Source organism: Rhamphochromis sp. 'chilingali' (genome assembly GCF_963969265.1).
Source record: "Rhamphochromis sp. 'chilingali' genome assembly, chromosome: 4".
In the NCBI taxonomy this organism is placed as follows: Eukaryota; Metazoa; Chordata; class Actinopteri; order Cichliformes; family Cichlidae; genus Rhamphochromis; species Rhamphochromis sp. 'chilingali'.
Window position 1 is genome coordinate 4,155,252 of NC_137948.1, and position 12,978 is coordinate 4,168,229.

Consider the following 12,978-nt stretch of genomic DNA (forward strand, 5'->3'; position numbering starts at 1 on the left):
ATCGTGGTGGGTGGTGTTTAGATAAAAATGAGGAACTTGTGGAAAAACTTGTAAGAACAGCCTGCTGTTCTCTTTGAAACTTGAAAGTAAAAGCTGCATAAACTGTTCCATAGTATAAAATATTTGTTTACAAGTAAGCTTTCAGGTTGTTTTTAAATATATATAAAACTAGTAAACACAAATTGTTCTCATCACATGGAGTTTGAGTCATGAGGGGCGATCTGGCTGAGAAACAGGGACACGACACGCTCGTGTGGTGCAGGCTGACCCGCCCATAGAGCTCACTTTGAATTACCGCTGTTTTGACACAGCAGAGACTTTGAATAAAAACAAATAACTCCATCCTGTATAAAATACAATTTTAAACACTTTAAACTGATCAGCAAAGACTTTAAAGGGGTCACAGATTATAAATAAAGAGGGTTCATTTTCCAACATGCATGTCTATAATAAGGATTTTTTTTTTTAAATAGAGGAGTCGCCACCAGCTACAAGCTTGAAATTTAACTGGTCCTTCTGAGTGCATCTTTGTAAATATAATCATATGATATTAAGTATCATAATAGCATCCAAATGCTCTTGTGCTAACGACGAGATGCAAAACAAACTTCTTCTTCACTTCCTGCCACCATCGACCCACTTCAGCTTGCTTACCGGACTAATCGTTCCACAGACGATGCCATATCTCACCTGCTCCACACATCCCTGAGTCACCTGGACACTGGCAGAGGGAATTATGTTAGGATGCTGTTCGTGGACTACAGTTCAGCATTCAACACAATAATTCCCTCTAAGCTTTTCACCAAGTTGACGGATCTAGGACTCAGCTCATCACTGTGTCAGTAGATCCTCAACTTCCTCACAGACAGACCCCAATCAGTGAGGGTGGGAAAACAAGTCTCCCCCTCCATCTCACTCAGCACTGGAGCACCTCAGGGCTGTGTTTTAAGCCCCCTGCTGTACTCACTGTACACTTATGACTGTGTAGCCACATCAGACACCACCTCCATTGTCAAGTTAGCTGACGACACTGCTGTTGTGGGCCTGATCTCCGACAACATCGAGACGGCCTACCTGGAGGAGATTAGGAACCTGGAGACCTGGTGCCAGGAGAATAACCTCCTCCTAAACATCAGCAATCTAAGGAGCTGATCGTGGACTTCACTACAAAGCAGGCGAGGAATTACAAGCCCCTCATCATCAGTGGCACGCCAGTGCAGAGAGTGGACAGTTTCCGATACCTGGGTGTCCACATCACTCAGGACCTGTCATGGTGCTGTCACATCAACACCCTGGTTAAGAAAGCCCGTCAGCGTCTCTTCTTCCTCAGAAGACTTAGAGACTTCCATCTGCCACTGAAGGTGCTCAAGAACTTTTACTTTTACTCCTGCACCATCGAGAGTGTCCTGACGGGAAACATCTCCACCTGGTTTGGGAACAGCAGGCTATTCGGGCCCTGAACCAGGTGTAGGACTGGACTCTCCCACACACATCACATCACCACACGCACTCTGGTTTTTCTTCATGCACACTTCCTATAATTTATAATCTCTTTCTGCTATTTGCACATTTTTTTACTGTAAATTTCTAAGTTAAATCTGTAAATTTTGTATAACCTGTAAATTGTAAATACTGTAAAACCACTGTCATTTAATGGTCGGGCATTGCATTGCACAGCTACAAGCATTTCACCTCATGTCATACTGTGTATGGTTGTGTGTGTGACAAATAAAATTTGAATGTGAATTTGAAACTTGTCTCTCGGTGGTCTGGTCTACTGCCTGGCATTTAGGAGACTTTTGTCTTTACTTCTACCACTCAGCACTATTAAGCGTGCAAGGAGAATCCATCTTACTGCTTCTTAACTTCAAACAGTTTCATTCATCTTTATCCTGCATTCACGGCGCAGTTCCTTTGGCTTCTACTGTTTCTACTGTTTCTACTGTTAGGGATATAATATTCTGGACTTTAACAAAGTTCTGTTGCTCTTTGGTTCTCTGAGAAATTTGGGGTAATGAATGTAACAGTTGGGCTGTAATATTTCCTGTATTGCATTAATGCAATACAGGAAATATTAAAAAAAAAAAAAATCAGACATATTGTATTTGAGATCTGAAAGACTTTTCCTTTGGCCTACAACACTGTGCAGAGTGCAACATAATTTTAGGCTCATCGCTGATCCTTACCACAGAGAAATAAAGAGTAAGCAAACAAGATGCCTCAAACGCAGACGACTTTAAATGCAGTCTTTCTTGGAAAGTATTAATGTGTTAACACAACAATCACATTTTCCACAGTCTGGCATATTATTAGAAATGTTTTATTGGTGATTTTTTTATCAATCAATTTGCGGTTGATTAAACATCCTGTTTAATCGAGCATCAGGCTTTTGAACCTTGAGTGAAAAGTCCACCACTGGGCAGCCCTGCGTTATGCAGCCCAGAGAAACGATGTCCACATGTGAGGAGAGATACAGAGCTACGTTTTCTGGCGTGACTCCTCCACTGGCTTCTATCAGAAGAGCAGAGAACTCCTCCTTCAGTGCCTGAGCTGTGACTCGGAGCTCCTGCAGGTGAAAGAGGAGAAGTGTAACCATGGAACAAAAACAACAATCACCCTGGGTCTGTGTTTCTATAATATTCGCCACCTGAGGTTGAAAGTTGTCCAGCATGATGACGTCTGCTCCCGCTCTGGCTGCCTCCCTGCCCTCCTCTGCTGAGCGACACTCCACCTCAATCTTACTGCTGAAGCCGCACACCGAGCGGGCAGCTTTCACCGCCTGGGGAGCAAACGGGGTTGTGCGTTTGTGTTTGTCTGCTTTTTAGTGAGCACAGCTGACCTGATGAGAGCTGTGAGGCCTGAGCTACAGAATCTAGATAAAGGAAAGTAAAACAGACAAGCTTCCTCTTTGCTTTCCTGTGCAAAGAGGATGACTGCTTTCGGTAATCTCATGACCTCTTGTGAATCCCAGTGTTTTAAAATAAAATAATTTCACAACTTTTGTAAAACTATGTTAAAAAATTATGTTAAGGCTTAAAATCCCATAAAAACTGAACAGAGTTTTACATAGATTAATCTAAAAATTCAACTCAGGAATATTTCTTTTGCCTAGACGTAGCATCCTCTCAAATATCACCTTAGAAACAAAATGCAAACACAGGTATGCAGACTGATACTGCCAGTCGCTGCTTTCGTCATTTTTCCTCAGTCTTCTGCTTCTGTTATTACTCACACTTCTTGTGATGTATTCTTGTTTTGCTTCCTCTTTCAGGGTTTATTTATTGTTGAATTTTGGTAACAGCAAAAAAAAAAAAACCCAAACCCTTCCTTCTCATGTATTTTTGCCTGCTTCAGTCTCCTGCATTGAGTCCCCTCTCTGCCAACACATGACAGACGGCATCAAAAACAAAAGAAAACATGTCTACATGTAATCCTGCTTCTGTTTGGATGTTGCAAACAGAAACATGCCCCTTTGACAGTCAAAACCGTTACCTCAAGCTTTTGGTTTTGAATGTGCAGGCTGTCTGAGGTTTGTTGTTGATATAAAGTTCCCTGAGGTAACTGTAAATTTACAAAACAAATCTATGGGGTGTTTTTGCCTTCATTGTATACTTACAGTGAAGACAGGCAAAGAATGTGAGGAAGGGGAGCAAGGAGGGCACAGAAAATCAAAATATTTCATTAGAAACAGTGCAGCAGTATTGAAAATATTGATTCTCAAAACCTTTTCAAAACTATAGGAGTAGCTTTTGGATGGATGCATTCTTTCTAAAGCTGGCAGGGGCAGGAACTCTGGTTGCAAAAATAAATCAGACGGTATAGAAGTCTATTAAGAAATAATCATTTTATCACCTCAGATAACACTTTCCTGGTTTTATGGTCTGAAACTGAAAACATGATTATTATTTTTTACATTGTCTTATTTTTGTCAATTTTATAAACAAATAGAGTAAAATAAAGATAACCCCAAACAAACCTGAATCTTCAGGTCCCAGAAACCACTGGGTGATATCATGGTGGCTCTTTTATATACAGCCTATAGACGTTTCATGAAGCCCTGCTGTCTCTTGTTGATAGTTTTTGAGGCTTTTGAATCAGGTCTTCAAAATTCAGGATCCAACGTTATCAAAGACATTACTTTCAGTCTGCTGAACTTTATGCTGGAGTTTAGATTACTTACATTTTATGTACTGATCTTTGATGCCCACCTCTGTGATACTTCCCGATGCCCACACATGATTGTCCTTTAACATCGCCATCCCACTCAAATCTTGTCTGTGCATGGACACGCCGCCAACCAACATGGCATATTTCTCCACCAGACGAAAGCCCGGAGTAGTCTTACGCGTGCCAGCCACCTCCCCGTGCCAGCCGTGTGCCTTTGCAATAGCCTGGAGCTGAGAGCAGCGGGTGGCAATGCCCGATGCCCGTGCCAGGCAGTTAAGAGCCGGTCGTTCCCCGAGGAGGAGGGAGTTTGCCGGGCCCCTCACCACAGCCGTCAGGGTGACAGCATCTTCACCTGTGGATAAAAGCAGGTAATATAAAAACGGATCTGAATAAAAGTCTGTAATTTACTTTGAGAGTAATTTACAAGAAGAAAACTGAATTTTCACTTTATGGAAAAAAAACTTTTATTCGTTCCCTGTTGAGTGGTTGATGTCATTTCCTGTTCCTATACTTTCAGCAGATATGTCGTTATGCTATTAATCTTCTTTTAGTGTTGTGTTTTGCCTTTTGGCTCCATTGTTGTTTTCCTACCAAAGATAGTTCTCTAGTTACTTGGAAATATTTTGGGATTTTGCTTCAGGTATACTGTATGCCCACATTTTAGTGTGTATGTGATACAGCTCTCTGTTTGCACTCTACAACCTGGGTTTGCCATTTATCTGTACTCCAATTATAAAAACTGTACAGAACTCTGTTTTGGTAACTATTCTCCATGATGTAAATATGTAAAAATTGTGTGTGTTTCTGTTCTGTGTCCTGTTCTGTTTGTATATGTGTTACAACCAAATTTCCTCTTGTGGGACAATTAAACTATTATTCTATTCAGTTAAATTATTTTCTGTTATATATTTACTGTTGTTCATATTAAACATGGCCAAACTTTCAGATGATGATTATGTCAGAGTATGAACAATTAATCTGTGTGAGCTGAAGGCTGGTGACTCAACCTTAGCTATCTTTTTTAACTCTTTGTTCTTTTGAAGTCAAAGAGAGTAACGATCTAATATCAGTGTTTCAATCAAACGGCTGGAGATGAGCACAGAAACATCACCCACCTGCTGTTCAAACTTTCTGTTTAAACATCAGCCAATCAGAGAAAAGTTGTCTTAAGCGGGGATGGGTTAAATAGCTTGTGTCAGACTGGATGAGCTTAGAGGTCACACCAAGACCCAGTGTAGAACAAATAAGGATTATTTTGAACTGTGAATCATGCAAAGCTACTCTGGTGCCCAGTAAAAAAAAAAAATATGGAGCTGGGAATGAGCAGAAAAAGAACCCTCCAAAAAACTCAAACACACTCGATAGTGCTGAATGTTTTACACCCACCCATGACAGTAAATAGTCATGTCTTCTACACCTACGTCAACTTTATACTTTTTAACTGATAATGGGACTTTCTCATTATCAGGGTTTTTTTCTCCCTCAGACCTTCAACCATTGAATCATCAGAGCTTCAGAGGCCAGAAAGTCTCTAAAAGTAACAAGTGGGGCAATAGAGGCAGCAGCAAGTTAGCTTTATGTGGTTTCACACCTTTTCTGTTAGATGTTAAACTGGCTTCTGAAGGCCCATAGAATACATGATACATTTCCATTCATTATCTGCTATCTGACTCATGTGAAGTTCTTTGCTACTGCAAAGGTCACAAACACAAATTCACAGAACTTTTCTTGTATTTTACTGCTATGGAAGGAACTATGCAATGCCTACCGATCTCAGTTCCTTCCTGGTAAATCCAGTCCACTGTGCAGCCCACTTCAGTGAACACTGCTGTGAAGAAGGGACACCCAGCTAGGATGCTGTGTGGAGTTTTACACAACAACCTTGCTTCCACTTCCCGTGAGCCCACACACACTCCTGCAGGATCAAAGTTTGGCGTGTCCTCTGCCAGCCACTCCCGTGCCAGCCGGGTCAGGGTGTGGTGTGGGACTGAGTGCACAGCCGGGTGTTGGCATGGTGGAGACATACTACAAATGAGAGAAAAGAAAGTGATGAGAAACTTCAGTTGCTGGGAATGTTGACATGAAAATGAGAAATGAAAGCTGATCATAAGTCAAAAAGTCAAAGTGCTTTCTTGTCCTTTAATGACAACATGAATGAATGATTTGAGTCAATTCTGAGCATGGAGACAATCTAAATCTTGTTCCTTTTTCTTTCTAGTAAAGAATGGTAGTGAAGGAATTATAGAAAATCACAAATAGTGGATATTAATCTTTATATTGCTATCAAAAACACTTAGAAAGAGAATAGTGCCTGTGAAAACCTCAAGGAACAGAAATCTGGCACATACAAAAGTGAAGATCAACGACTGACACTGTGTGTATATACACAGGCGTACATTTTCATAAACATCATTTACATCTTATTTGTAAAGCTGTGTGAGTTTTTATCTCAGCCATTGTGGAATTCTGCCTTCTTTAATTTGCACACACAAAAAAATAATCAGGAAACAGGTGATGCTTAAAAAAACAAGCAAATATTATTTGTTATTTCTGCTCTAACCCTAAAACTTTAACTCAACCCTGAAAGTCCACAGTGAGTTTCACTGTGGAGAGATTGTATTTGTCTGATATTAGCTTCTTTTCACTGGATGTCTATTAAATTCAGAACTTAATTAAAATGCTTCATCTTTCACACAAAGTTCTACAATCAGGCCACATCATAGCTTAAATACTTCATATGACAGTAGAGTGCTTCACTCTCACACTGTGGTTCTTCCTCGGGCCCTCCTCCTGTGGAACCAGCTCTCAGTTTTGATTCAGGACAGGATTTAAATCGGCCTTAAATCTTCACTTTTTGACAGAGGTCGAGTTTGGGCTCAGTGTTATTATCCTGATATAGGCTCAGACTACTGTAAGACTTCCCATGGTGCAGTGCGCATTTTCCTCTATTACCCTCTTTATACTCGTCATGGATTTGTACACTTTCACTAAATGTCATTAACTTTTGCGTTCACGCTCCTGAAGTTTGCGTCCTTCTCTCTTTGTATGCAGCACATGGCTGCCCCTCCCTGGTGTTGGCCTCTTCCTGTTATATGGGAGTTCTTTCTCTCTACCATCGTCACATTTTTGCTTTCAGGTGGACATAGGTATATAATTAAAGTAACAACTTCATTTAAGTGCTATTTATGATGTGAAATTGAGACACTAATTCTAGAAGTGGAGAAGAGGAAATGTGTTTTTCTCGGGGGAGGCGGGACGATCTTAGTCTTCAGCTCAGTGAGGTAATTTGCTCTGAAAAGGTTCAGAACAAAGGGCAGAGGAGGGGGAAGGAGTGAGGGGAAGAGAGATATGGTGAAATCTACAGCAAAAGATCCCTGTGTGATACACTGTATTACTCATGCTGTTAGTTTAATCCACTTCTACACGTTCAATCTGATTTTCTACAGATGAAAAACGGGTGGTTTTTCTGACAGTTTTGTCCTGTTAAATAGTGGGCCGTTCTTCCTCCCCACTATCACTGAGTAGTGTTCGCAGCCTTTCAAAATAAAGCATCTGGAATCTGGAGATTGGCACTATATAAACACAAGTAAATTGATTCAGGACATGTGCATTTGCCTGATTCCTGTGCACGTGAACAATTTTGTCATTCAAAAGACACTCAGACATTCATATGATTTTAACATATATCTCTGGCTGAGGCATGGCAGTGAAAAACAAGAAGTGCTGTTTCATCACTGGGTGTTGTGTAATCTTGTAATCTTGGTTCAGGATTCAAAACTAAAACTAAAAAAAAGACAAAGAAAAAGTCAGGTCAAAGTTCAGAACCAATGAGTCTCACGGACGTTTGAAACAAGATGAAAGCTGCACCCACGATTACAAAAAAAGTTTTATCAAGTTGATTTGAAGCCAGCGGACACATTAATCAAACAAATATTAGTTTAAGGAAGGCATGGATTCAAGTTTAAACTGAATTCTGGGAGATCAGATGATCTTACTGCCACATCCTAAACTTACATCAGATGATAGCATTAATGATTTAGGTCCCTGAACAGAGCTGAACTGCTAAATATGAATTACTGCAGGTGAGAATATCCTCTTATTGTGACTGTAGTGGCTCTCACTAACAGATGGGTTTACAAGTAAACAGAAAATATATACAAAGAGAAGAAATAAAACTTCTATGGAAATGTTTTTGTTAATTTTGTCACGGTTCTGGGTCGCTGACGCAGCGTTTTGAGTTTATTGTTATTATTTTCTAGTTTCTCCTGATTTTGTATTAGTTCTTAGCGTTTAGTTCTTGTATTTTTAGTGTTTTATTATTCCTAAATGTGTTCTCCCCCCCCCCTGTGCTCTGTTTGTGTCCCCGAGTTTGTGTTGAACAGTTTGTGAATTTCCTGTTTTACTTTGAAGGTCTGTGTCTCGTTGTGTCTAATTAGGTTCAGCTGTGTTCCCCTTTGGCGTGTCATTCCCTCGTTACCTTGTGTGTATTTATAGTGTGTGCCTGTCTATTTGTTTGTTGTCAGCTCGTCTGTGTAATTTGGTAAACCTCCGCGGCTCTCTGCTCGCTATTCTCCATGTCCTTATGTTTTCAGGTTTGTTCATTAGTTTTTCCCAGTCTAGGTTTTAGTTGCTCCCTGTCCATGACAAATTTTGTCATATAAAAAATTATATAAAGAGTTTTTCAAGTAAACAAATTTAAACAGGAACATCTCCAGAAAGAACCAAAACAGGGATACAATAAGACAACATTAAAATAAGAAATGATAAATAATAAAACAGTACAAGTACTAAAATGAATTCTAAAGTGTAACTCAATCCAATAAAACAGTAAAATGTTAATTTAAAACATTAATTAAAACAGTAATGATCAAAAGTAAAACGTCCTTATTAACCATATTTTATTAAAACACTAAATGTACAGTTTTAATTCACATTTAAATGCTTTAAAACATGTTTTTTTTAACATTATCATTCCTTCAATCCAACTTTCACAAAAACATGTTGAGCAGAAGGATAATTACAATCACTGCGTATTCAAAGTCTGTTTTATGATTGGAACAGTGCGATAAAAGTAAATAAAATATTTACTTACGTCTCCTTCTCTATTAGCCAAAGTAGAAGTGCTGAGCACAGAGAGCCACTGGAAAAATGTTAACGTGGAATTTGACCCCAAGTCCATGTTGGAATGTTTACAAGAGTTAACACTGCAGGCTTTCACAATGATCCTTTTGACCACGTCTGATTTAAAGGTTGCTGAGGTCAGGCTGCTTATTTGTAAAAACGACCTGCAATAAATTCAAAGTTTTCAGCCAATACATCCGAAAAACACGCCGAGACTTTTTAGTGTGTTAATAAAATATTACAGGTTACAGATTCAGTGAATGAGTCACCTGGTCCTATTGTGATTAAAATAGATTAAGCATTATTCGACTTCTAGTAATTCTAGCATTTCAATAACATTGAACAGAACATGTTTTTGGTTTTTTTGGTTTTTAAGAGCCAAAGAGAAGTGAGTTTGAGCCCCTTTCCAGTGATACGGTTCAACAGTTTCTTTAGCTCAAGGAAAACAAGCACAGGAGGGGATGTCAGCGAGGACAGCTGGGAGATTGGACAGGATGGAGGGAGATCTCACCGGGAGAGAGCAGAGTTTGGTTAGACCAGGTGAGACTATTAAAGAATCCACAAGGCGAGTCATGCAAGGTGAGCGAGGTTCCTCACCTGGAGATGTGTGGGAAGGATGATTATACAGAGTCACTGGTTTGCTTTGGGGTGGTAGATGAGGGTAATAGGAGGATGGGCAGGCACGCGAGTCACCCACTGGAGGGTTCAACAGGAAATGACTAGCTCAACAGGAACAGATAAAAGATTCTGAGGCCTGAACTGCTTTTCAGAAACTCATGAAACACCAGAAACCAGAGAGACAAGAACACTCAAATAGAGCGCTTAGAACAGCACAGGAAACCCACTAGGGACTGATTACCACTCTGAAGAGACACAGGGCCAAGGAGTGGGAACCCCGGGGCTCCTTCCTAGACTCAGAGACCGTAAGAAAATGAGGCCAACCAGTGCGGGAACATGGCACACGCTGTATTAATCAGAATTTGTCATTCACACATTAAAGAACTGGTTTCCAAGGTAAAACTTGGAATATGTTTTATCTCTGCTTGGACTGGTTCCTTTAAATCTGCATGCTTCCAGCCAAAATTGACTAAAAAAGAGAAAAAGTTTAACTATACCACACCTTGTTTTCTTGGAAAAACAAGGAAGTGAAATTGTCAGAGCTGGATACTAATGCAGAGTTTCAACAGAATGAACATTTTTAAAATGCTGTGAGAGCAAAAACCTCATTATGCTCTTTGGACATGCAGGTGTGCGTCTGCAGGAACCGGCCCAAACAGAGATGTATAAAAATAAAAGCAATCGGTGGAAAGAGCCACTTAGCAACGTGGACCACTTGTAAAGGGTAAAGGTTATTCATGGAGTCATTGCTAGTTAAGGTTAAATGAGTGCTTGCCTCAACAAGGCTCTGACTCTATGCCAGCCTGGCTAAACAATTGCATTTTTTCTATTTAGATTTATCACGTCCACATTATACAACTTTTTTGGAATTGGGTTTGTATTCCTTTTGGTCTTGTGACTGCTCTTAAAGTTATGTTTGCATGTTTGTCATCTGTGAAGCTACATTTGTGATGGTTTATGATTAGAAGTGGTCTGTTTTAAAAAGACATTTTAAATCTCAAGAAGACTTTAACAAGATGAAGAATTTATATAATAATTAAAAACATATTCAGATTTTGACCCCTCGGGTGCATAAGATCCTCCTTAAAGCTTGATGACCTTGGCCAGAGATGTTTTATGTATTTCTGAGGGAGCTGTAAACTAAAAGGGAAAGATTTGGTTTATTTTACTAATCTGTTTTATTTCTTTTTACGCTTTTTTAAAAAATTGTTTCCAAGCTTGCATGTTAAACTGTATTGTTTGTTCTTATTCCTAATTTTATGATCTTTCTATTCCGTGCCTTGGAAAGAACTTTGTAACTTAACAGATTTTTATTATCATCAACACCAGAGAGTGGTTCTTACAAGGCTCTTATTCACTCTCAGATTTGCAGTTTTGATTAGATGGAGGTAAAAAAAAATAATTTTTTTGCTGAAGTGTTTGTAAAGACCGGGACAAGGAGACCTGCTGTTTTCCCAGAAATCTCCCAAGTGTCTTCTAATCATAGAGCCATTTTTAACCTCACAATTGTGTAGCTGTTATTCCCTAGAAGTGCAGTTGTTAGACAAAGCATTGAACTGTTTCTGAATTTCCTCTTACAGGGCTTGCACAATTCTGTGGTCCCTGACTGGATTGAGAATCTACAACGTCTTTTATCATTGTAAAGATTTGTGTATGTTATTTACAAAAAAAAAAAGAAGAAGAAGAAGAAGAAGAAGAAAGAAAATTTGACCCCACATCTTTGTCTTTTGTCATTTTCACATCCATGGCTGTGAACTTTCTGCATAAACTCGTGAATAGTGGTTAACAACACTGGTGTGTGTATATGTGACCATGGTACATACATTCAGTTTAAATGTCTTTTCTGACGTGAGAGTTTACAAAATGGACTTTATCTTTATTCAATATGGCCTAAAACTAGTGACTTACTCCGTGAAAGGCTCTTAGAAACACTTAGAAAAGTGTTTATTAAGGCCACAGATCAAAAAAGCTGAAGGTTGTTCTCTCATAAAGAGGCTGATCTCTTATTGGAAACAGGTATGAGAGACAACACAGATGGGGTTACTCAGTGTAAGTGATTAATCCAAAAGGAAGGTGAAGGTTACCACAGTGTAATTTCATTAAGAATTACAAAAATAAAACAGGAAGTTGCAAAACTGAAACCCAGCATCATGAGTTTCCTTGTTAAAGACTATTACTCACATTCTTACGCAAATACATTGCATGTGTCTTTCACATTGAAAAAACCAAATCTTTCAGAATATATTCAGAATATATATTTGTCTATCTTTCAGACAGACAAATGACAAATGGCTAATCTCCTGTAACCAGATATTGTAACTACTATGTTTAAATGTAACAGAAACTGAGCATTTTTTGATTATTACATAAGATAATGTGATGAATTAGGAAAGAATCAGCTGTGATGAAACACAGCGCTCTGTGAAACAGTCAATGAAACAATGGACAAACTTATGTTTGATGAAAGGTATCAAAAGCAGACTGAAGATTAAAAATGGCCTCCTATCACATCTCTTCCAGTTCCGGATGTGACAGGAGACGGAGACAGTTGCTCCCCTTGACTTTTCCAACTTTTCCATTCTTCAGTCTCTTTTTTTCAATACATAAGCGTCACACTTCCATACTTTTTGTTCAGTGGCAGTTTTGAGTATTTGCTCAAGTCAACGTGCTGCACTTCTGTAACCTGTACTGTTAGGAGACCTGGGTCATCAACCCAGAGTTTTGAGTTTTCATTATTATTGAACTTTGAATTTGATATTCTTTATCATTTCTAGTCTTTTGGTTTCTTTGTTAGAGTTCTCTGTCTTATTGTTTATGTCTCTGTGTTCTATAGTCCCTCTCCCCTGTCAGCCGTCGCCCCTTGTCAAGTCAGCATTTCTGTGTTATGTTTCCTGTTTTACTTTGAAAGTCCGTGTCTCATGTTAATGTATCCGGTTTTGCTTCCCTTGGTTCGTCAGCCCTTATTTGTCCCAGCTGTGTTTCCCTCACATTCGGTCCTCCTTACCACCACACCTGCCTGCACACAACACGTACACATACAAGCTGGTCAAGAAGGCTCACCAGCGCCTCTTC

The 12,978-nt window shown here is 39.4% G+C and overlaps 1 protein-coding gene across 1 annotated transcript; it reads right to left on the reverse strand.

Annotated features, from left to right (window-relative positions):
* Positions 1 to 2,310: 2,310 nt before the first annotated feature.
* On the reverse strand, positions 2,311 to 9,339 carry LOC308395274 (nicotinate-nucleotide pyrophosphorylase [carboxylating]-like). Its single transcript, XM_080880064.1, has 5 exons — positions 9,260 to 9,339; positions 5,936 to 6,192; positions 4,209 to 4,519; positions 2,648 to 2,779; positions 2,311 to 2,566 (listed from the first exon to the last, which is right to left on the reverse strand). Exons 2-5 carry the CDS (start codon positions 6,189 to 6,191, stop codon positions 2,339 to 2,341), a joined length of 927 nt encoding a protein of 308 aa, XP_080736190.1. The 5' UTR covers position 6,192; positions 9,260 to 9,339; the 3' UTR covers positions 2,311 to 2,338.
* Positions 9,340 to 12,978: the final 3,639 nt, after the last annotated feature.